Source organism: Heliangelus exortis, chromosome 8 (genome assembly GCF_036169615.1).
Source record: "Heliangelus exortis chromosome 8, bHelExo1.hap1, whole genome shotgun sequence".
NCBI lineage: Eukaryota > Metazoa > Chordata > Aves > Apodiformes > Trochilidae > Heliangelus > Heliangelus exortis.
The window spans coordinates 11209504-11233549 of record NC_092429.1 but is presented as its reverse complement, the minus strand read 5'-3'; the positions used below and the strand labels follow the sequence as shown (position 1 = coordinate 11233549).

At 43.5% G+C, this 24046-nt stretch overlaps 2 protein-coding genes across 7 annotated transcripts in view; one reads left to right on the top strand and one right to left on the bottom strand.

The window, feature by feature from the left end:
• Positions 1–223: 223 nt before the first annotated feature.
• Positions 224–4290, bottom strand: LOC139799044 (skin secretory protein xP2-like). 2 transcript variants are annotated; one of them, XM_071750383.1, is made up of 3 exons: positions 2802–4290; positions 1821–1939; positions 224–394 (listed from the first exon to the last, which is right to left on the bottom strand). In XM_071750383.1, exons 1-3 carry the CDS (start codon positions 4086–4088, stop codon positions 391–393), a joined length of 1410 nt encoding a protein of 469 aa, XP_071606484.1. In that variant the 5' UTR covers positions 4089–4290; the 3' UTR covers positions 224–390. The 2 variants fall into 2 exon arrangements, 1 of the variants encoding a protein (XP_071606484.1); XR_011727065.1 differs by having other exon boundaries at positions 1821–4290.
• Positions 3190–24046, top strand: part of PTPRF (protein tyrosine phosphatase receptor type F) — a 382202-nt gene continuing 361345 nt past the window's right edge. For 4 of the 5 annotated variants that reach the window (XM_071750332.1, XM_071750329.1, XM_071750331.1 and 1 more), the window contains exon 1: positions 3492–3611. The gene's annotated coding sequence lies outside the window, so the exon portion shown is untranslated. Of the gene's footprint in view, positions 3327–3491; positions 3612–24046 lie in introns of those variants that run through there. The other variant, XM_071750326.1, reaches the window with a different exon arrangement.

Sequence of the window (24046 nt, the reverse complement as noted above, 5' to 3'; positions counted from 1 at the left end):
CCTCTAAGGCATCAACCAAGAGGGGAGCTTTGCTGTGCTAAGCACTATGCAAAGCCACAGTAAGAGAGAGCACGTATGCTGACCAGATCTGGTCAGGCAGCTGAGATGAATGATGCAGAAAGGAAAAGACACTTGTACCCACTTTACAGAAAGGTACCTGAGAAACAGAAAGCTTACAGGCCTTGGCCAGGAAACCGGTAAATACCACTTTAACATTGCGACTACAATTATATTACAATACCAACTTTTATTTCTCCAATCAAGTATGAGTTGCAGTAAAGCAAAATTAAGAGCAGGTTATTATCCTCAGCTTAAAGATTCACCAGTCCAGACAACCTAGTGCTACAGGTGAAACAGCACCAGGGTTGTCTCTTCAAGGGTGCACTTCTTTCAACTGGGGAAGAACAGAAATACGCAACACAGATTGGTTTTATTATTATTATTATTTGGAGCAAACCAGAGGCCTGTCCTACAAAGGAAAAGAAAGAGTCTCGGGGGTAATATTGCAAAAATGGTGGGTAGTCAGAGTCATGGCCATATGGTCCTCAAGATGTGCTGTCAAGCAGATCTACAGATGGAGATGTATTATCTTACATGAGCACCAAGTTGAGCATTGCACTAGGCATTTGTGAATCAGACAAGGAGACCTGATAATACAATTGATAATTACTATAAAATCAAGTGAGAAAAGTCATCAGCAAGAATATGCCCTCAAAAAAAAAACCCAACAAACCCAAACCAAAACAACAAACTATTTGGAGAAAGGACCAGCTTCTGACAGGCTCCGCAGTTTACAGATTCATTCCAGAGTATTTAGCAAGTTTAGCCACACCTGAAATGAGAAGGGAAGATGTTCTGAAGTCTTAAAAATCAAAATCCCAGTCTTCTGATTTTCTACCAACTTATTATGTTAAAGGCAAGCAAAACCCATCCCACAGTATCTATATGCTAGCTGGTATCAGGTGGCACACATCGCAAGACTATGGGTGTGTGCATTTTCTCTGGAGAGCTGGATCAAAGAGAAGGAAGAGCTACCACGAGCCATGACCTCCAAACCAGGTGCTACAAATACACAGTGAGACTTTGCCTTATGGGCAGACTGGAGCCCTGAGAGCTACTGAGGTGATGTAATGGGGTGCTACATATAAACTGGTGGATCAGACTTGAGGCTTTAGGACTCTTGCACACTTTCTTCCAGAAGAAGGTGACAACAGCTCTGGTGACAACATTCCAGCATATCTTATACTAAGCAAACTGCGGAAGTGGCTGCCTTTACTTTGAAGAACAGTGCTCCATGACTCATACAAGTAAAGGGGTGACAAACTGGCTACCCCGTATTCAGCAGAGCACAAAGCACCAGTGCCTCTTGGCTCACACTATTCATAGCCTTCTGAGTTTGTACATCATGAAGGCATGGAGTGTATGGAGAAATAATACTAAGTTTTGGGTGGTAGCTGTATGTGAAAATTCTTTGTTCTGTGATTCAGGTGATTAATGGCTCACACTCATGGGACAATCATTTACCTGCAAGTCTTGGCTAGAAGCTCCTGGGAATTGAAAGTTTATAAGGCAGCTCTGTGTTAGTCACATGAATCCAGGTTTCTGAAGGTGTTTAGGAACTTGCATCTTCAGGTGTCTAAAAATGTTAATCTGTCCTGTAGATTGGACCAACATTTCAGTGTCTCTGCTTAGAAAGTACTTAAGCATCCAACAAGATGAGCAAAGGAGCATTAAGCCACAAGTCTTCCATTTTTCAAACAAACTTCAAAAACCTGTTGCTTTTGCATAAGACAAACAGAGGTCAGGTTGACACGATTTACCTTAAGCTTGTCAACATGGCTGCTGCACCAGCTGGGGGAACAGCTCCAGCAGCTTTGAGAATTCCTTCTCTGGAGAAGGCATCTCCCACCTTCCCCATGGTCTTGTGCTGTGGATAAACCTGAAGCAGATCCAAATTTTAAAATGGAGAGTGGAGCCCATGGGCACTTTGGCAATGCTGCATGGCACTCAGCCAGCACCACTCACTCTAAGCTTGGTGGCCTCGCTCTGTAATGCACAGAAGGACCGGTATGTAGCAACATTTGGATACTAACTAGGAACGAAAAAATCCCCAGAACCAAAAGCTTTTGGTGTCAGAGCTTCATGCTGTGCGGCAGAGGTTTAAGTCTGGCTTCAGGTGTTCAGTTTAGGGCAGAAGTGAGTGACACATAAAAGACTGAACAGTGCATTCAGGAATGGGAAGCCCAGAACTCCTCAGAGATCATGAAACAAGCGCTCTGGAGCAGAGGAAGAACTTCTGCAAACTATTTGGCTCTTACCAACACCCTGTGTGAATGTAAGATGAGAGGACATCGGCAAAAGATCCTTGAAGGGACACAGTTACACGCACCAGGAGGAGCCCAGGAGACCACAGAAGGGAAAAATTTAACATGTGGTGGGAAATGCTAGAAGGACCCCAGGGCAGTGCACTGAGGACAACAGCACCAGGGTTAAACTGCCGAGGAGCTCACACTGACTGCAGCCCCATTGCCTCGGCAGGGCTGAGCAGCGAGACAAAGAGCTCCAGGGCGATCAGCGCAGAGGAATGACTTGACCTTTCCATCATCTGAAAAAATCCGTCCCCCGCCCCGTTTTGGTATTTGTCAGCACAGGACACGGGAACGGGACAGAGGGCCGGGCTGGAGTGGTTCGGCAGCCAGAGCAGGAGCGCGATCGCTGACTGCGCGGTCTGCAACAACCCCGACAGCCACAACACGGTCAGAGCGATAGTAAATTCCAACAGGTCTCAGCGCGGCGCTCACCCGCCGCTGCCACGGCCGGGGAGACCCGCGGGTGGGTGGGCTCCCGTCTGCCTCCCGACGGGCGCTCCTTGCCACTACCCGTTTCCTCCCGGGGTCTGACCGACACCCCAGCGGCACAGCGATCCGACCCGCGAGGGCAGGGACCGGGCAGGGGCAAGGGCCTCCCCTCCGAGGCACGGCGGGGCCCCGATCCTCTCCCAGGGGCCCTGGGGCGGCTGCCCCCGCACCGGCGGGGGAGCGGCGGGGCGGAGCGGGGTCCTCCGGCAGCCAGGCCGGGCCCTTCCGGCAGCGCAGAGCGAGCGCCCGCCCCGCCCCGGGCCGCGGCCGCGCCCTCCCCCGCCCGTCCCCGCCCACACCTGGCCGGGGCGGGCTCTGCCCGCCGGCAGCGGGCCGACTCGGCGGGCTGCGAGGCGCGCAGTAGAGCTGCGGAGGCCGCCTTGCAGCGGAACGGAAACTGGGGGTTCGGCCGGGAGTACCGCCGCGCCTTGCTGCGGGGCCGAGCGCGGTAGCCGGGACCCAGCCCAGGTGAGCCCGGGGGCGGCAGGTGGCGGCGCGGCGGCGGTGGAGCGGGCTGGGTTGGGCTGGGTTGGGCTGGGCTGGGTTGGGCTGGCGGCGGGGCGGGCGCGGTGCGCGGCCCCGGTGGGGGCGGGCTGGCGGGGGCGCGCGCGGAGCGCGGTCCCGCGCGGCGGCGGCGGCTGAGGCTGAAGCTGAAGGAGCGGAGCGGAGCCGCCGGGCGGTCGGCGGGGAGCGGAGCGGGTTCTCTCGCGGCGCTCGGAGGCAGCATGCGGGCGGCGGAGCTCCGGAGCCCCGGTAAGTGGCTCGGCCGCGGTGCTTTGTCCCCTCATCTCCGAGACCTGTTCCCGGCGCGGCGGGATCGTCTCCTGAGCAGCCTGAAAACTCCGTCGCCTGTTGAGCCGCGCGGATCGGCGCCCCCGAGTGCCGGCCCCACCGCCCGCCTCGGCTCTGCCGCCGCTCCGGGTGCCCCGCGGGGGCCGCCGTGCGGTACTGGGGTCCCTTCTCCACCGGGGCCGCCACATGGTGCCCGGTGGCCACCGGCTGCATCCCGCGGGGCCTCCCCGGGTCGGCGGGGAGCAGCCAGGCACCTGCCGGCGCTGCGCCGCGCTGCCGGGGGCGAGGCGGGGGCGCGGGGCTCGCCGCCGCGGCGTGACCTTCCCGGCAAGCTACGGCGCTGGGGGCAGCCGGGGCGGGAGGTCCGCCTTCGGTGGGTCGGCGGCGGGGGGTGAGTGCCGGGTCCCGCGGGGCGCAGCGCCGAGCGCCGCGGGGCATCCCAGGCGCGGTGCTTCTGCCGTGCGAGGAAGCGCGGGGCGATTCTGAAGCGTTTCCCCGCGGCTGACGCTGGCCGTTCCGCGCCGGGAGGAGCGAGGGCGCTGCAGCGGGGCGCGGGCCGGCGGCGGGGGGCGGCAGATCGCGCCTTCACCCCCCGCGATGGGGCGAGCCGCCGCCTGGGAGAGCGCGGGGCTGCCGGGCGGCGGCGTCTTGGGTGGCGAGAACAAAGGGCCCCCGGCGGGAGCGGGCCGGGAGCTGCGCCCGGTGTGCCGGCTCACAAACCGGGGCGGTGTGTGTGGAGTTCACTCTTTTCTCCCAGCCCGCCGTCCCATGGGATCGCGGCTACAGTTTCCCCGGGGCCAGCTCCTGCGCCGCAGCCGCCCCCCGCAACCTGTTGGGCTGCTTCTCTGGTCGGGAGCAGCGGGGATACCCGGGGGGGCAGGCGGTTGTCCCCCGAGGGGCGCCCAGGGGTCTGAGCTGGCTTGGGGGGGCGCCGGGGTGGGCGCAGGCAGCCTGCGGCGGGCGGGGGTGAGGATGGGGGCGAACGCTGCAAATGGGCGTGTTTGCCTTCTCGGTGGTTTCGGTTCCTAGAAACTGTTTTAAGACCCAACTTCAAGCAGTTTAAATACCTGGCGCAAATTAAATTTAATGAAAGAAAGTATTTCCGCGCTGTTGAACGAAGATGTGTTCCCGCAGACCTCTTCTGTTGAAAAGATGTGGTCTGTTTCCAGGAGACTGACTGGGGCAGCTGTTTTAAAGCGTTTTGAAATTTTGTATCTATTTCACATGTAAACAAATGAAGCTGTAGTAACAGTTTTAAAGAAGGTGTTCCCTTGTCAAGTGTGCAATTGAGCTATAAAAAGTGATTTATTCTGGATAATCAAAACTTCAAACCTAAGTTACATTGAATATTTGCTGGCTTCGAGGTCTCTGAAGGCAGCTAACTTGAGCAGGGATGGTGAGCAAATAGAGTTTCCTTCCACTGCTTGTATAACCATCTTTGTTCATTTTTCAAGGTAAATGTTACAGAAATGACAAATTTAATTTGAGATTACTAAAGTCCTGTTCTGCAATGAGTTCTCTCTGTGTCTGGTTGTACTGTTGTGTGTACTGGGTGATTGTTCCAAGCCTGCCAGTGTGGCTTTGGAAACAGCTTTTTAAATAAAGTCCATTTCACCCCTTAATGATAACACAGGAAATGCAAGGGTCACGAAAATGCTTTTATGGAGGGACCAAGTGTACTTTAATCCCGGTTGTATTATTTCTGCCATGGTGGTTTGATTTGGGCTGAGGACATAGGAGTAGTAGATATACGCCTGCTGAAGTGCACTATCAGCAGTATGAACTTTGAAAGCAAGAAGTAAGATGTGCATGGTGAAACGGGTGGTTTGTGATCTGAATGTATGGTGGGTGACAGTACTGGGTTGTTTCTCAGTTTCTACCTTTAATCAACCATTTTAACATGAGAGTTTCCTAGCCTACACCACTGGCACATGTCCTGGTCCTTGAAACAAGATGCAGCATGACCGTATATGTGAAGGGGTTTAAAACAGCTCGTGGGCAAAGAGTTAATGCATTACTTCAGCTCCAGAGATTTTACTCATTCAGCTTAGTTACAAATATTGCCATCTGCCCTTTTCTTTGCATGTACATGTCCATGAACGTGTCTTGGGTAAATACTGATTGGGGCCATCAGCAAAATAATAGAAGGCACAAACATTTTATTCTCATGCATGTTGCCAGTGAAAATACCAGTTTCTGGGAATTCAGACTAGAAGCTGCCCTACATGTACCTGCATTTGGTTGTGGTACGCAGGTATTTTCAATTAATTTTTTTTTTTTTAACCAAACTCCTGCTTTTGGGAACATGAGAACTGTCATTGGCAAAAGCAGAGAAGGCAGTCAAACCTTGTCATTATAAGGAGAAAGATCTAAGCTTGTGGGTAAGGAAGAAGAAATGTTTTCCTCTTTGTGTCCGCATAATGCAGGGCTGTGGGAAGATATGCTTAATGAGGATGATTATTGCTGTGGCTTTCCATAAATTCACTTGTAATGGAGGCTTTGTACAGTTACTTCTGAATCTGTACATTTAAAAACTGCAAATAGCGATAATGGAGTTGGCTAATAGCAGACTGTCAAATAAGTGCAATCCTTGTGATAACGTTCAGCCATAGATCTCCATTTAAGTATTACTTTTAAGCAGAAAATGTTTCTTGTAGGTCATAGTATATGCAATTTGGAGGAAAAAACCTACAATCGTTGCTGCTGTTCTTGAATCTTAACCAGCTAACTTTAATTGTGTGAAGGGTACTTTTTCTCTCCAGCTTTTTATCAGATAGCAAGAGATGTACAATTCAGTAGATGCATTTGATTTGAATTTAGATAGTACAAAGGGATAATAACAGGCAGCTTAGAAAAGCTGGCTGTAGAGATATAAACGTGGGGCTGTCTGCAACTTAAAGTTGAGACTTGGCCTTTTGAAGAATTACAGACTTTTCTATAAAGCATTGGAGTGAGCTAAACGCCACCAGGCAAAAGTCAGAGCTGATCTTGTTAGTAGTATTAATCAGGACAAACCTTCTGTTTCAGTGTTTTTTTCAGTGCCTCTTTGATGCCAGGGATGAGAGTTAAATTACTCAGCTCTGTTACGCAACTTAAAAATAAAAAGTGAAGGTAAGATAGTAGAGAATTTTTTTTTAATGTGCTATCTCATCCCAGCACAGAAGAATGTAATATCAACCTAATAGTTTCAAGAAAAGAACCCATAATGGCTGCTGGATGATCTACGTGGTGTTTTGAATGAATGCAGTTTTAACTAATGTAGTTAAGAAACAGCTTTTGAAGAAATCTGACACGTGAGTTGCTTATGTTTGGAAGAATCCATTGAGAAATATTTGTGATGCTTACCATCATTGCTTACCCTCCTTTAAAAGCAATGCCTCGACTTTCACCTTTCATACAGTTTGTGAGTGCTCCTTACATGGATTTCCTTTCAAAATCTGACCATAAAAGTAAGCTTTGTTTCTGCAGACCTTTGCGCAGTGTTGAAATCCAAAATGTATGCTTCCTTTCCAGTAAAAACGTATAATTACATGGGGTGGTAGCTAACTGGAAAGTATTGCAAAACATATGTAAGAATACTGTCGTACAAACTCTAAAACTGACGAATGACTCACTGCGCCAGTGCTGTATCAAATTCTATCTATACACAAGGTTTAAATGACAAGTTTACTTTAGGCAGGGAATATGCAATTTTCTTGTACTCTTTCTTCATCGAATGTCAAGTGAGCTTAATGAAATGGTGCATGTTGGGCATACAGGAGGCACCAGTTGTAGAGCTTTAATGAGCAAAGGGAACAAGCACGGCTTGGCTCTGTTTGTGAAGAAGATACTTAACTACTCCATATATTAAAAACCAAGTTCATGTCTTGAGACATGTATTTCTTTTAATGTACTTCATCGTGATTCCTTTATGTGCATTTACTAACATTTGTTCTATTTTTGCTTTCTATGGGAGAGGGTACTTGCTTTTCTAGCAGTACATGTATTCATCTTCACATATTTGTATGAGTTGTGTTTCTAACTGGCATTTCAGAATGTTTGCAATATTTTTGTGGATATAAAATTCAGGTCACTGCCAAAGTGAGAACAGGATAATGTTCAGCATGGGAAAGGGAAGGAAAAAAACCATGATTGTAGGTTAAAGAAGAAAAGATCACTTTCCACTGCAACAATACTTTTACTTGTGCCTTTGATGTTTTCCTTGTGATTTATTATGAGAAGATTTGGAGGATCCCTACCCCAGCAACCCAGGATGTGTGGGTGACAAGGCAGTGACCTCCTGTAGCTGGGAAGCCTGTGTGAGCTGGGAGAAGGACAGGGAAGAGGAGCATAAGGAAGATAGTGGAATGGAGGTGTCAGGGTCTTGTGCTGTTATGTTGTTATATGGATGCTAGAGTTCCTGGTGAAACCCCTATGGGGAAGCCTAGCCTGCAAATCTAAGGAACCCAGTATCCTCTCAACCCTAGGTGTAAGGCTTTAAATTCTTCACAAACTTTTATTTTAATTTCTCATTTAGCCATATTCCATTCTGCCATGAAGTCTATCCCTTCTGCTCTATGTTAATTGTTGTCTTTGTGGGCTGTGAGGAAGATGTCCTTGGTCTTCACCTTGCCTTGCTCTGGAGAACAGTAGTGACCAGTGCCCGCAAGTGCTTTTACTCCTCAGGGTGTGAAAAGAGGAGCACTTGCTATTTAATGTCAGGCTGAACACATTGTGTAAATGCCTGAGACTTACTGGAGAAAAAAAAATTGATGAAATGGGTCTTGCTCCCTCAAGGACTCTGTTATTCGAGAACTTTTCTAAAGGTGAAAAATACAAAGAAAAATTAGGGTTTTTGGAGCAGATGATGGAAGCAGTGTATATAAAAAGCCTGGTTGGGAGCAAAATTGACAAAAGCTTCTCCTAATACCTACACTTGGGACTTCGAGGAAGTAGCTCTGTTCGGATACTTGCATTAAATACAATCCACCATGTAGCTGAAATACAGCAATGCCATTAATCTGGGAAGGGATAGGGTTGTCCCACTCCTATTCTTCTCCTTCAGGAGATATAGAAGCTTCCAGTTTATGACCTGCCCAAAAGACATCTATTTCTTGGCACAAAATTTCAGCTGCAGCTGGCAAGTGGGTAAGTACTTTCTTCCAGCCTTACTGAGAAAGAGAGGAATTATTTAGGTTGGCACAAGAAGTTTATAGTTCAGAGTTGTCAGATGAAATTGAACAGAGGAAAAAATGTGAAGGCAGGGCATGTGGCATTGCTCTTCGAAAAGTAGTGCTGGAAATCCTGTCATTGCTTGAAACCAAACAAAACATGCAAGTGTTTGACCATGGCAAGAAATTATCTGTTAACTTCATAGGGCAGTCTTTTTTTTTTGTTTTTTAATCTCCTGCAAGTGTAGTGTTTGACACTGAATTGCACATGTATATTTAAAGGATCACATCTGTTTTATAAGATGCACATAGCTCAATTGTGTTTTTATCCCTCCAGTGTATCGATTCTTCTCTCATGTCATCTTTGCTGCTGAAGGCAGCCAGACACTTGAGCTTTTTAGTTTCTCTCTCTTCAGGAGCAGGAAGTTATTCATGGGATGGTACTTGATTCTTCAGTTAGGTTTCCTCACAAACTTAGGTCTTACAGTGTTTTGGAAAAGCCATTACTTTTCTAGTGGGTTTTATGTGTAAGGATGGAAAAGGGATTGTGTGGCTCTGTCTCTGGAGTTTTGGTAATTGTTTTAACAATAGGTTGTATTTCCTGCACCAACAAAGAGAAACGAAGATGGTGAAGGGTCTGGAGAACAAGTCTCACGAAGAGTGACTGAGGGAACTGGGTTTGTTTAGTTTGAAGAAAAGGAGGCTGAGGGGGGAGACCTTATCACTCTCTACAGCTACATGAAAAGAGGCTGTAGTGCGGCAAGTGTTGGCCTCCTCTCCTAAGTAACAAGTGATAGTACAAGAGGAAACAGCTTCAAATTGTTAAAGGGGAGGTTTAGATTGGATGTTAGGAGAAAATTATTGTTGGAGAGGGTTGTCAGGCTCTGGAACAGATGGCCCAGGGGAGTGGTAGAGTCACCATCCCTGGAGGTACTTAAAGTATGTGTAGATGTGGTGCTCAGGGACATGATTTAGCGGTGGACTTAGTAGTGCTGGGGTAACGGTTGGACTTGATGATCTTAAAGGTCTTTTCCAACATAAATGATTTTTTGATCCTATGGATGTTAGGATTGTTAAGTTAGAATGTAAATTAGATCGGAGAAGTATGAGGAAGGCTGCTCTACTTTTTGGAGTTTAGGATAAATATTTAAAAAAATAAAAATAGAATATTTTTTTTTCATCTGGCAGGTATTGTGCTTCAAATCTTTCAACTTGAAGAACAACCATAGAAGTGGTAAAAAGGTTTCTTTTACACACCATGTGTTAAGAAGGTGTTGAGGTGTTATGTACTCTGAAGACATGAGTTAAGGGAAAGAAGGAAAAGTGACTTGGTTTTGAATAGTGGTGTTGCCTTTTTATAATCTTCAAATACAAGAGTTATGTTTCTTTGTAGTTTATTAAATAACATTCGTTTCATCAAAGTTGCTGCAGAATCAATAACAGTTATCTTAAGGAAAAAACTAATTTGTGAATGTAGTGCCCATTGTATTTGAACTACTTGTATTACAGAATTTTCAGGATTTGACAAATTGACTAGAAGATGCACACAAAATCCAATAATACAGTTTCTGTGTCAAAGTTCAGCGATATATGAAACATAATTACCATAAACAATGAAAAGTTGCCTCTTAAACTTAAGAACTAGAAGACGTGGAAATAATTTTGTAATATATATTCTCATTGGTTTTGTTGATACTGTACTTGGGCTCTGCCAAAATTCCTTTGGAGTCTTATGTATTCTAATCTGTGTTATTCTGTGGTAAAAGTATACTCAAACTTGTTCTTAACCTGAGGAGGAAGCGTGTGGTTTTGAATGTTCATTTTAGATACTGAATGTCTCCTTACTGAAGACATGTTCATAGGTGGCTTCCAGTTAATAACTGCAGACTTGAAGAACTTCACCTAGGGAGATCAGTATTTCTGCAGATTTTAGAGGTACTGCTTTAATTCTGCCTCCTGACATGGGGAACTACAAACTTTTAAATGGAAGTTTGTTTCCTTCAGTAGATTTGGGAGATTGGGTTAAGTTGCTTTTCTTGCTGGTTTTGATTTTATCTGGATTCTGTTACATCTTCTAAGCCTGTAAAACTTCACTTAGTGCTTTGGAAGTAGTGTTAGGGTAGGGCACCTTTTTGGGGTCTCTTGCTCTAAAAAAGGCATTTTAGAATAGCTCTTCTGACAGCCTAATTTCCTGCAGCTTCTCCCCTTCCAGGATGTTTGTTTCAGCACAGTTCTGTAGGTACCAGATCCCACTTCTTCACCCAGACAGGTCATGACAGGGAGAGCTTGTGGAAGTCTGTAGCATGATCGTGATTTTAGCTGCTTTTTGGAGTTGATGCAAAACATAGCTTTCTGTTGTTTGAAGGTGGATTTTGGATGACATGAGTCCTCCCTGCCACCACCTTTGAGTGGGCAGGTACTGTCCCTTGCACAGCAATGCGAACCTCCTGCCAGCCAGCATCATGCTTTGGTTTTCTGTCTTGGCTGCCAACTTCCCTGGCTGTCAGGGTCTGCAGCTGAGGTGTGGCAGCAAAGGGCATCACTCACCTGTACCGGGGAGAAACACACAGAAAAGCAACACCTGTGCCTGGGTGAGGGAACTCCAGCAAGCTCTTATTGTAATTATTGTGCTTGGCTCCTACCGTGTTTCTTACCTGATGGATTTTCTTTGTAAACAAGAACACAATAAAGTGTGCTACTGTAATACCTCAGTACCAATCTCTTGCTTATGTCTGTGAAAGGAATAAAGACCAAAATTAGTTACAAGAAGGGAGAGTTCTGCAGTGTTATGACAGCCTGCCATACTCTTGTACTGATGTCAGAAGTCTGGGCATAATTTAACAACAGGGGGTTTTATGTTTCTGAAGAGTGACCAAAGGCATCTTGACTGGCCAGAGCCATTTAGATAGATAGGCAAATGTTTGTCTTAAAATGACTTGTATAGAATTACTGGGATCAACAACTTTAATGCAATGATGAAAACAGTAAAACAGTCCTTAATACAGTTGAAATTGTTTTGAACACCTTGTTAGGTGTTCAAGGCAGGCACAGTGAATTGCTTGGTGTAACAGAATGCGTTGCACAGCAGTTGTGCTGCTAGAAAGTATTTGTAAATGTTAGCTTGAATTAAAGAGATGTGTTTTTTTCCCTTATTAAACTTTGAAGACTTGTGCTTTGAAGACCAGTGAATTTTTTATACTCTTGAACAATGTCTACAAGGAGCCAGGTGGGATCTCCTTAGTTGCGCTGTTTCTTCTTCTATTTTTCTTTCTTTTTTTTTTTTTTTTTTTTTTTTTTTTTTTTTTTTTTGAGCTGATACTTCTATTATATGTTGGTTTTGGATGTTAGGAGAAAATGCAGACATTCTGGTTTTGGTATTTGAGTGGTAGGATGGGCTGACAGAACTGTGTAAGTTATAAATGGAGGATGAGCGCTCAAGATATTGGCTTTCTTTATATCTGAAGCAAGTTAATAACCTCTTGGATTTCTTTTTTTTTTTTTTTTTTTTTCCACAGTGTAATTAAAATAAACACTCTAACGCTAATAATTTATGTATTTTTGCCTGTGGGTGAAGTTTTAAATTAGAAATAGCTATACTTTGGTAGAAGTGGATTTTAAAATTCTTTTTTATTATTATTATAATGTTGCCTTGTTTCCAGACTGGTTATATTTCTGTGAGAGTGCTTAAAATATTGCTAGGCAGATTTGTTTTTGTTTTTTACTGCCTAATTGTATATTCTAGTAACAATGTAATTATTGCTTTTAACAAAAACTGCCTGACTTGAGTGTTTAATTCCATCAGACTCAAGCAGTCACTGATGAGGTGATAAATGACAGGTTATATGTAGAAGTGGATTTGCAATTATTTGGTGCTTTGGGGGGAAAAAGAAGAGGGTTTTTTTTTTTCCTGTCCAGTGACTAAATGTTGAAAAATCAAAGAGCACAGCAGATGTTTTTTCTAATGATTGTGGTTCAGGGTCTCTTTTGTATGAAAGAGGGTTTCGACTCAGTTCATTTCTTGGCTTTGAAGTGTCTCTCGCTTGTTAATGCAGCACTCCTCTAGATCTTTTGCTCCGGACTTCTCCATGGATGGGTTTTATGGAAGAGCTCCTTTCCCAGCCTTCTGTGTGTCTCACAGCTCCGTTCATTGGGATGCAGAGGGGTGATGGCATTTTTACAGTGGGGGCTGAGCACTTCCATTCACTTGTGTTTATTTTGTAGAATTAAAACAAGAATAAGTGTTTCACTTTATTTGTTGATGTCTGATTAGGAATTAGTAGAAGAAACTGAATCTCTGGTGTGATTAACAGAAGGTTTTGTTTCTGATATGTGAAAGGACTCATTGTCTGAAGCCTTTCCTCCATCGTGCTCTGCCTAATCCTGCTGAAATCATGCTAATGATGGCAGTGCTTGAGGCTTCTCGTCTTGTTTTCCTCTGTACTTCACCGTAGAGCTTGAAAAAATTCCCCTTTGAAGGGTCAGTTGCTTCCTGTGCCGAATCTGCTGTCACACCATAAGGGCCTTGCTAATAAGGTGGGAGTTGGGGGGCCAGAGGTGCTTAATCTGAAAGCTGCAAGCTTATCTAATTTGTGGTATGTTTGCTTTTCGAATCTGGGCCTGATGGTTTTCTAGCACTGTCCATCTCCTACCTCTTTGCAACAGTAGCTGAAGGAGGTGAGCTGCCTCATTCTTACTTAATTCCTCCCCCTTTTTCTTTTTTTTTTTTGGTTAGATCAACTTTCTCTAGTTGCTTATGTAATATTTCTGCAAGGAGAAACTTTAGAACTGCTCAGTGTATGCTTTCAAAGCAATTTTATAAGTTTGAGGTTTGTAGAAATGAAGACATTTCTAAAGTACATAGCAAGGCATTAAAGTAGACACAACTGTTCCTCTTAAAGGAAAACCCTAGAAGAAACACAGTACCCAGGAAAAACCCTGGAAGAAACACAGTCCCTGACCCCACAACATTAGCCTTTCTTTTCCTCTGAATCAGATTGTCATTCCAAGGTCTTAGAGTGATTTAAAAATATAAAATAAACTCCCCTGAGGAATCTATTAAGAATTATTTGGTTCACTGAACATTCAGTGCACGTTCAGTCTTGGAATCTATTACATGCCTGTAGAAAGACTTTAAAAATCCTCTCTGACAAAGTTGGTCTGAGTAGTGTCCCTTTGGCAGGTGGGCATGAGGGAATTTCATTGCTTTATTTTCAGAACAGAAGTGTACGGAATTAATATTGATTTTTATTAGAGTTGTCTGCTGGTGCTACTGTATCCAGGGGTCGTATGTCAGCTCTGCTTTTGTAATGGCAGCTTTCCTTGTCCGTTTAGTTGAAGTCTGTAGTTGTGGAGCTCTGGAAATAATTGGGAAATGCTGTTTTTTTCCCCTTTGAATTCAATTTGTGAAGCTTTATTACCTAGAATTAAATTCTTATCAGGTTGAAATGGTGCATAAATTCTTGTTCAATGGAGACAAATACTATTAGAAAACGGTGAAACTAAGCTATATTTTAATCCTAGATTTATTTTCATTTCCATCATGTTGATAACACTTTGCATCCACTTTGCCCATCCATTTTGGTGGGGTTTTTTTGTTGTTGTTCTGATAATTTTCAATTGTTAAATTGAAGAGAGACAATGTGTGTTAGATTCCCGCTTGCAGTGTGGTTACGTGCCAGGGCATGGGTTACAGTTCCAAGCACCTGGTGTAGGTGGTGTCAGTTCCCATCAGCTTGTGCTGCTTTTGTGTGCTGAAGAGACTTGTCATGTTATTTAGTAAAAATATTTCTTTTTGGAAGAACTTCCCTGTGTTTTCAGCTCATGTGGGAGAATTGTGACATCTGCTGCTTTGGATTTTTGGATGTGAATATTCACAGTTGCTCAGAGATCAGTAGCTTTTCAGAGCTTTAAGTCAGGTAAGATCTTGAAGTAAACACAAATAATGGACAGTCCCTCTGGACATGCAACCTTATTTGATTAACCTACCTGACCCACTTCATTGGAGAGCAGCTAAATATTTGGACAGTCAGCAGTCCTGGTAGTCATATTTGATTAGGTGATGGCCTTCTCTATTTGGAGATTACTTTTGTTTTGCTGCTGTTGCCATGTCTTGTGTGAATTTAAGAGGCAGCCATGGCAGGGGAGTGGGGAGAGGGGCATGGTGGAGGCTTTTGGGGGTGCTACTGAACCCAGAAGAAGTGGGGGGATGCACATGGTGGCAGCAGCATTGGCTGTGGCAGGGAGGGGGGTTGGAGGCAATGAAGAAAATTGTTAATTGCCAATTGTCAACACCACAAAGGTTACCTGGTAGATAAAGTTACTAACCTAAGCAGAAATAGCAGCGCTGCTCTGAGAAGTGTAAAAGACTTGTCAAAACCTAATGTAATCTCCTGCATTAACTGTACATTGCAATAATGAATAAATGAAATTCCAGCAAGCTGAGATGGCCCGATTTTAATAACTTCTCAAAAAATCAAAATGAAGTATTGCAGTAGAAGAGGCATATCACGGTTATCCAAATTTCTTTCTATAGAATCATTTTTAATTTTATACGAACATACACTAATGGTTTAAAAACTCATTTGTCTCCTTGTCAGCAGCTTGATCGGTATTTTAATACAAAAGACATGGTTCTATCTTGAACTGGTCTTATTTTCAATGGCTATTGCAGCCAGCTGGAAAATTGTCTGACTTTTTAACTGCTGTGGTTTTGATCCAGTATTTACCGTAAGAAAGTAAAATTTATGTTAAACCAGTGATGCTTTCAGTTGTCATGTTTAGATTTAGATTCAAGGTAGGGGGAAGCGGGTGTTTATGCTGAAGCACATAGTCTTGCCCTTCTTCTGAGGATCTGTGGTAACTCTCTCTTATGACTAGGTAAAATTCCTATCCTTGCCAAAATATGAGGAAAGTAAGGAGGAAATAGCTGCCGCAACTTTATTTGGTGCATTTCTGGATGCATTACTAAAGCTATTCTGGTAGAAATATGGCTAGTAGGTTGTATGGGAGAAAAAGCTAGTACAAAAATACCCCTTTTTAGTATTCAAATGTGTTTTTAAAAATGCTGATTGTACTTTTTTGTCTATTCTGGCAAGAAAAGAGCATGATTATAATGTGTCTTCATTATACAGGTTTTGTGAGTGACTAGACGGGATTCAGTTCTGAATTTCTGATTCTGGAGTGTCCAAATTGTGCGTAATTAACTTAAAAGTCAGTTTTTGGAGGCTGTAATGCTTCACAGGAAAATTAATGAGAAATTTAGTGTAGTGTACTACTCTGTTCAGTATGGTTTTCTCACCTGAAATTACCAAGTTAAAAATATTTTGAATCAAAAATTGTTCTTAAGATTCTGAAATGAGCTGTGGACAAGTATTGTCCTGTATTTGGGGTGTCAAAGTGAAAAATCTTTTTATTAATAGAGCCACTACATTAGTTTTTTATGGTAGCTTGCTGGGACACAAATGTAGTTTCTAGATGTGCTTAAAAGGTGTAAGTTTAGCACTTTCTGTTGTGGCTTTTCACCTTAGGAGTCAGCATATAACCTTGTTAATTAAATTGGTTTTGCATGATTGCTGAAGCATTTCTGAATGGGTAAAACATGGATTTTATGGACTGAAGGATAACCACTTATTTGGTGGTTGGTTATCAGCTGCAGGGTGGGTGTTGGGTGCTGCTGTTAAAGGAGGGCAGCACAGCGTTGCTCTGAGCCTGCCCGGGGAAAGGTGGCTGTCTGAGCCATTGGGAAGGAAATAAAATAGTATGGTTTGCTGTGAAATAGCTTGCACCGCTCAGTTTTGCAGTGCTGTCTTTTGTGTGTGTCCATGTGAGGAGCAAATGTGTTTGTAGGGCATCTATTTCCACTGATGGTTTGATGGAGGGGGTTTGCCTTCTTGCTTTACTCGGGGTGCAGAGCTGCCAGATGGGATGGAACTGGGTGGTCGTCAGGTTGTCGTGCTGCCTTCTGACACTGTTAGACCTCTTGCTATAACCAGCATGGGTAAGTGGAAATGAATGACTTTAGAGGAGGTTTAAGGTAAAGGCAAGCGTCCCTCTGAAGGTAACTGCAGGAGACTGATCCATCCCAGCAGTCATGGGCTCAGTTTTCCGAATGCTGGCCATGACCTTGGATGTACATGGACAAGCTCTGAGAGCTACTGACAAGCTACAGAAATCCTGAGTAGATGCTTAGCCTCTTGCTTTGTTTAATAGTGATTTTTTTTTTTTTTTTTTTTTTTTTTTTTTTTTTTTTTGAGGAAGGTTGGAGAAGAGTCAGAGTTCCCAGTTACAACATTTTTCAGATCCTTATTTGAAAGTGTTTTAAACAAGGGACATCAGAAGCTGAGATACAAAGCAACCTTTTGAAGTTAGAAGTGGTTCTACATGAAAATGAACTGCTTGTCTGTGAAAAGAGTCAAGTGTGAAAGGATAGGATGGTTTCACTAAATGAATTTGATAGTCTGAATAAGTGTGGTGAGGCAGAGAGAAGAATCTGGAAAGGTCAGGACTGAGCATGTGACTGTAGTCAAGGCGGTGGAAAGACATGAAAGGAATTGACTGGAAATGCCTTGGTTTACTTTTTTTTTACTAAGAAGTGATTTATTTATTTTGGTGAAGATGGTCATAAAAAGGGAAACTTTAGAAGCTTGCTGCAGAGAAGTGAGGAATCTGATTCCTTTGGGATCTTGTACCTTTTTCACTCAACTTTTGTGTGGTTTCAAATAACGAAAAGATCAAAGCCCAAAGGAACTCCTTGTTACATGTGCAGTCCTTTTCGTAGCACTGCTTTATCCTACACGCTCTCTAGTCAAGTGCTTCAGCAGCTTTTTGTCCCAACTACAGGATTTCATACTATTTCTGGCTCATTTTCACTGAGCCATGTAATTTGCAGATTTTAAATAAATTGTGGCATGTTTTTGAGGCATGTTTTTGGCCTGCTTAAAAGGACAAAGTGCGATATCTGCACTTGGTATAAATACATGTGAGATGATTTGCATTGGTAGCAGGAAACTGTCTGAACTCTGAACTTTTTGTACCATTCAGAGTGAGATCTTGGGACCAACAGTATTTCCATCAAGCTATCATCTGTGTTTGGTAGTGATCAAAGAAAGCATATCAGATCTTGAGAAATGCTATGAAAAGAGTAAAGAATGAGATATAGAGCATTATTATCCCGTGTCTAAATCTATGGTTTGTCTGTATGTTAGATACTGTTTTGTCATCTTTCCGTATCAAGCAGGTTATAGAGCAGCTAAAAGAAGAGTGGAGAAATGCAGCTGTGATCTGTTATAGATCTGGAATGGCTTCCACATGTCAAATGACTGGGAAAGGGGTGGTTGAAGGATGCAATAGAGACCTGTGAGTAGCTTGAAGGGGGTTTGGCTTCCAGCATAAGAGCAAGGGAAAGTCAACTGAACTTTGTAGGGAGCCAGTTTTGGACCCTGGCAGGAGGAAGTGGTTCTTCACACAGGGGTGGTAAGCCTGTGGAACCCCTGGAAAAGGTCTTCTGGGGACTACACAGTGGACAAATCATTCCAGTCTAAGGACAACCCTACCAGTGAAAGTATTGAAGTCTACAAAGGTGCTTGGAGGAAGTGCAGATATGCTCATCCTGTTCTTGCTCTTCTCTAGACCTGTGCTTGCAGGCGGTGTTAGAGACAGGGTGTTATACTAGAGGGACCTGTGGTGTGACCCAGCACGTCCATTTTTAGATTTGTGTCCTGTGCTTTGCCATGAACTCTGTGAACTTCGCGTACTCAGTTTACTTAACACAGGACAAGCCCTCTGTAGTAAAGCCTTTTTGATGGAAATCAGTTTCTTGAGCAAGACCAATGAATAGATACACTGCAGCTGGCAAAAGCAGAGAGCAAGAAGGGGGAGTTTCTACTTTCCTATTTTTCCAGTTGCCGTGGCTTATCTTGTGCTATTTTAGTGTTGGGCCATTTCACTGAAATGGCAGAAAAATATCTGGGGAGGGAGGGGGAGGGACAGGGACAGGGAAAGAGCTAAATGGCTTTCTGCTGGTTAGTGGATTAAAGCAGCTCATAGGTGCAGGAATGCCCAAGGGGATGTGACTGTACGGAAAAAGGAGAAGGCAGTGAGGTGTCCTCCTTTTTACCACTAGCAAGCCATGAGATAACTTGGATGTCTCAGGGCACAGCCCTCCCAGCTGCAGTGTCAGTGTATTCCTTTGCTTACGCTGACTTTGGTGATTGTTAAATCAACTTAGGGAAGGCTCCGGCTCAGTAATACAAAATAGAACTATCAAATTCCACTGCAGTCTTTACAGTTTTTAGCAAGCTTAAGTAGATCACAAACGGTGCTTAGGAAGGGCTCCATGCCAGCATGGGGTAAGAGGCAGCAGTGCCCAAACAGGCATGAGCAGTCCCTTTTGCAGCAGTGGTAACCTCCCTTGCAAAACCAGACTGCTGCTGATGTACGTGTGGAGCTGCCTTCCACAGCATGGTGGAGACTGGAACTCTCCTTGCTGTCTGAAACCCAGAAGTGGTGTCCTCACCTGGCCCTGTTGCCTTGGGCTGCTCTGGAGTGAAGAGGGGGCACCCAACTGGACAGGTGGGCAGAGGTTATTTTTACTTTTGTTTGCAGTGAGGGAAGGTTTAGGAATTGTTTTCTAAAAGCAACACTAGAAAGGGAAGGTGGTGGGAATTAGACTTGGAGCAGTTTCTTCCGTAGCTTCTGTAGTCAATAGCATGGAGGTGTTGCTTGCCCAGGGAATGGCAAATCACCAGTTCTGCTTCTGTGGAAGGAGGTTGTTTTCTGTTCTATTAGAATGGGTGCTTTTGTGTACCAAATGCTGATCAAAGTCTTAGCATATTACGAGTGTGTGCAAAAGAGCAACGTTTGCTAACATGTCCGGTTGCTTTAAAAAGAGACGCATCATGCCTTCTGCCTGCTCCTTTTGTCATCAGCCTCCCCAAAAGTCTGTGAGAATCTGATCTTCATGTTTTTTTATTTTTATTGGATAAGGAAAAAAATAAAAGGCCACTATACAAACTGAGAGCTTTGCTTTTAATTGAAGAGAGCTACTTTGCAAATGCCATAGACATATATGAGCAGTGAGTGGAGGATAAAGATTTGTGTTTGAATTCTTCTAAGAGAACTAGCACTAGAGATTGATGGTAAAAATATGTTTGCCTTTTAAAAAATGTAATACAGTATTGATGATTTCCAAATATTCTGTAATTATCTTCATCTTTCTAAGTAAATCTTTCCACCTTACCTATTTCAAGAGAGATTTGCTGTAGTACTTCTGCCTAGTGCTACATGTCATAATAATTTTTCTTTCATGGACAGGCCAGCAAAATGTCATGTAGACTTTTTTTTCCATTATCATTTTAGTACAGGCAGGTCAGCAGCACTTTATACAGGAATAGAAAATTTCCCTGCTTTTGCAAGACTGTGTAAATGGCATATCTGTGGCCTACTTTTCAACACTTATGTAGTGTTTTATGTTCTCACAAAGTTAGATTTTAGTTGGGTTTTTTTGTTGGTTTTTTCCAGAAAGCTTTGCAATTCATTTTTAAAACAGTGCTAATTCAGTGTGTCTAACTAGCTGAAGATCATGAATAGCTTCTCTATTCTGCACAGTTATGCAGTAAAGCTCCTTCTGAAGTGATGCTATTAAATAATTCGCTTATTGTCCTCATCTTCTTTTTCTGGTGTCCTAGCTTTTAAAATCTTTACTAAAATGTTTGGAATCCTAATCTTATTTCTTCTTTAAAGATTAACTCCATTAATGCATAGTTTATGGAAGAAAATGTTCTATTATGGGAGAAACATACATAACTTTTTATGATAGTTTTTGAAAACATCGGTATGAATATAGACAGGACTCATGATAGAAGATGACTGGAAAAGTAGCGTGTTTTGTTTAGCTCTTGGAGTGTGTGTGTTAGGGTTGTGAATTTTAAGGTAGGTAAAACAGGCTGTGTAAATGGAAATACATTTAGAGTGGTGGAAAATGGAAAACATATCTGTACATTTCTTAAAATTATTTTTGTCATAGTGACAAAAGCTTTCTAAAGTTTAAACTGTTCAGTGAAGGGAGTGGGTTATGCTATGACTTAGACAACTGTTTATTTTGAGGAGAGATTGCTCCCTGAAGTATGCCCACAGCCACCCGATCAGGAATTACTTTTTGCAGGTATGTGGCCTGGAGTCGTGGCATGCTTAGGCATCGGTCATGGGTCCTCAATTTGATTTTTTTTTTACTTGGGATTTACCCTGGCTCATTTCTTCATCTAGGGACCCAGGTTGTGATGAGTGATTTGCAATACAGTTGTTTCTTCCACATTGCCTGATAGCCGCCTTTAATTTATTCCTTGGTAGACTGCCAGAAATAACAGTTGAATCCAAACCTACACCTGCGTTTTGTTGAGAGCAGATTTGGACAGATTTCTCATGAGGTCTTTGTTCTTTCAGGATCGTTGTAGTGTTTTGGATGTTTTTCAAATGTCTTTAACGGTCTTCATCCCTTTTCCTCTGATGCACATGGAAGAAATTGGCTTTTCTTTCAGCTTTGTGACAGTTTGCCTGGAGGTGGTTACCAGCCTGCCAGGACTCGGTGTCTGTGCTCGTCCCCTTGCCCTTGGCTCCCCCTGTGTATGTTTAAAGGTGTTTCTCCTGCTTTCAGTGGTGGGGCATGACTTTGGTCACAGTCTGTCTCTGTGAAATGGTGTGCTTAGGATTGCCCCATGAAGAGCAGCACACTCAGCAGCTGGGATCCTGGGAGAGGTTCATATCTGGTGGAGAGTAAGTCTTCTCTCTGGATAGGAGAGCCTCTTCTCAAGACTGGGACTGACTTGTTAGAATAAACCAGTGGACCTGATTTCCTTTGTGCATTTTGTGCTTCAGAGCAGAATCCACCTGGTGCATGCTAGACACCAAGAGAGCTTTTCTTGGCTAGGCAGCCAGGCTCTGTGGGTGAACCTTGGGGTCAATTGTCCTGGTGGTGTAGAGCCCCAGTGCAGTGATAGGTGGGAACTATTGCTACCTTGGCATAGCTGTGCTGAATGTCTGTTCCCATGAAATTTAATTTCTGGGGCTTTTGAAGTTTCGGGTGCATGTCCTTCTGCTTGCAGAAACCTGGAGTTCAAATGAACCTTTTGGCTTCTGGAAGATAGGAACAGAGGTTACTCAGCTGTGAGTAGAGTCCTTGAAGGTATGCAGACCACACATGTTCATTTCTTCTGGATGTGCTGGGTGGGCAAGGAGTATAAGTTGTATTTGAGTCCCATGCCTCTGCATGTGTGTACAGAATCAGCCCTTGTGAATCTGAAGAGATATCTCCTCTGGAGTGCTTTGTGGTTGCCCCATGGGGTGTAATTGTGGACTATGTGCCTGGTACCTTTGGTTGGGAGTTCTTGCTCACTGGTTCTCCATCAGGCTTTGTCCTTGTGCTGGTGGTGGTGTAGCTGCAGAACTTACACAAAGAATTTCCCAGCTGCCCCCTTCCACCTGTGCTGCACATCTTGAAGACTATTTGTAGCTGCTAAGAATTTGTTGCAAAGGCTGCTGTGGGAAATGAAACATTGCCCGATTGTATATTTCTTTATTTTCATTTGGAAAACAGCATTTGACTCATTCACAGCATGATGCAAAATATTTATAGTATTTGAAATGCTTGTGAGTACATGTTGCAGGCAACAATATAAGCAATGTCTTAAGCCAGGTGGAGTGGTTTAATCTATCTGAAACTGTTCCTTGGGTAACTTTTTGGTCTTCCGTAGAAGACTGACTCGGTACAATTCCATCAATGTTACTAATATTTAAAGTAAGAAAAATACCATTTCCTATACCTACATATTGGTCAAAATACTTCTGTTGCAGCAGAAGTTCTTCAGATCTCAGTCTCCAGTAGTACTCTAAATAAGTAATAAAATGCTATTTCAATTTTATTTGGGAACTTCCCAGAAGTAGAAGTGCCTGGAAAGGTGAACAGTAATGGTCTGTGGCTTGGAAAATTTTACATGAAGAGAAGATGAACTCTTTTTGCATCCAGAAAAAGGCCAGTCAGAGGGGACGTAAGTCAGGAATGTAGTACATTATTACGGGTATCTAGGCCAGGAGGCTGTTCATGTGTTGTGAGACAGAAAGGAAATTTGAAACATTTCAGAAAAAGTCTTTTTTTATGGTTTTTGCCTTTTGCCTTTTGCATGGGAGGTCAGTTTTTAAAAGAGATTTAGATATCTATACAGATACTGGGATTTGTGAAAACATTTCAAGATGAAATGGAACATTGTGCTTCACTTTTTTTCTGAGCAATCCCTAACTGTTAAAAGACAAGGATGATGCCTAAACTGCAGTATGCAGTGTGTTTCCATTGGAGATTCTTGGACCTTCCCCCAGCTTCCCTTGGACCTTCTCTAATGGTTTCTGGGTGGGCTTCAAGGCTGATCCTGCCTTACTCATAGCATCCTCTGAAGCCAGACATCTTGTGTACTTCTACAAAGTGAGCAAAGTGAACTCTGCAGACTACCATGCAGGTAAAAATTAGTTGGAGGACATAGCTTTCCTCTGGGAAACTGGCAGATTGCGTTGACTGATAGGCTTTTTATCTGCAGGTATAACTGTAGTGGATTTCAATATTTATATTAATAGTTGTATCTGCTGTGATTTCTGCTGAGCTAGTGCAGAGGTTCCCATTGACTTGTGTGGATATTAGGACAGGTCCCTTAAAACCAACTCTGTATCTTGTGGCAACTACTCTATTAAACGGTCTGTCTGCCCTTACTTGGTAATTTTATACCATTGAAGGAAAATCTTTTAAATGGTAAGCAAAAGTCTTGTATATTGTTAATCCCGGAGGAATTACCTGATTACCATGATCCCAAAAGTCTGTCCAAAAGTCTTGCCTACCCAGCAGTATTTTTAGTAGTCTGTCTCTAAAGCAGGTCACGTAGGTTCTTTTTAGCTACATCTTACTATGCTTTGTTTTGGGAACATTTCATTCATTTCTGAGAACTGGGGCGATTGCAGAAGGTCTTGTCAGAGGGAAAAAACTGTTTTTAAACCTTGAGGTTTAACCTTGGGAAATATGATGGTGAAAACTCAATGTGCCAGGCAGAACTGAGGCTGCAGTCACTCTGACAAAAACTGTTGGACTGAGTGATGATTGAACAAAAAGGACAGGAGAAAACAGAGGGCTTGAGGTGTGTGTGGTTGATACATAATTATGTTCATCTTGAAAACCCGTATGTCAGATAATTAGTGTCCTTGGTCCACAAATAA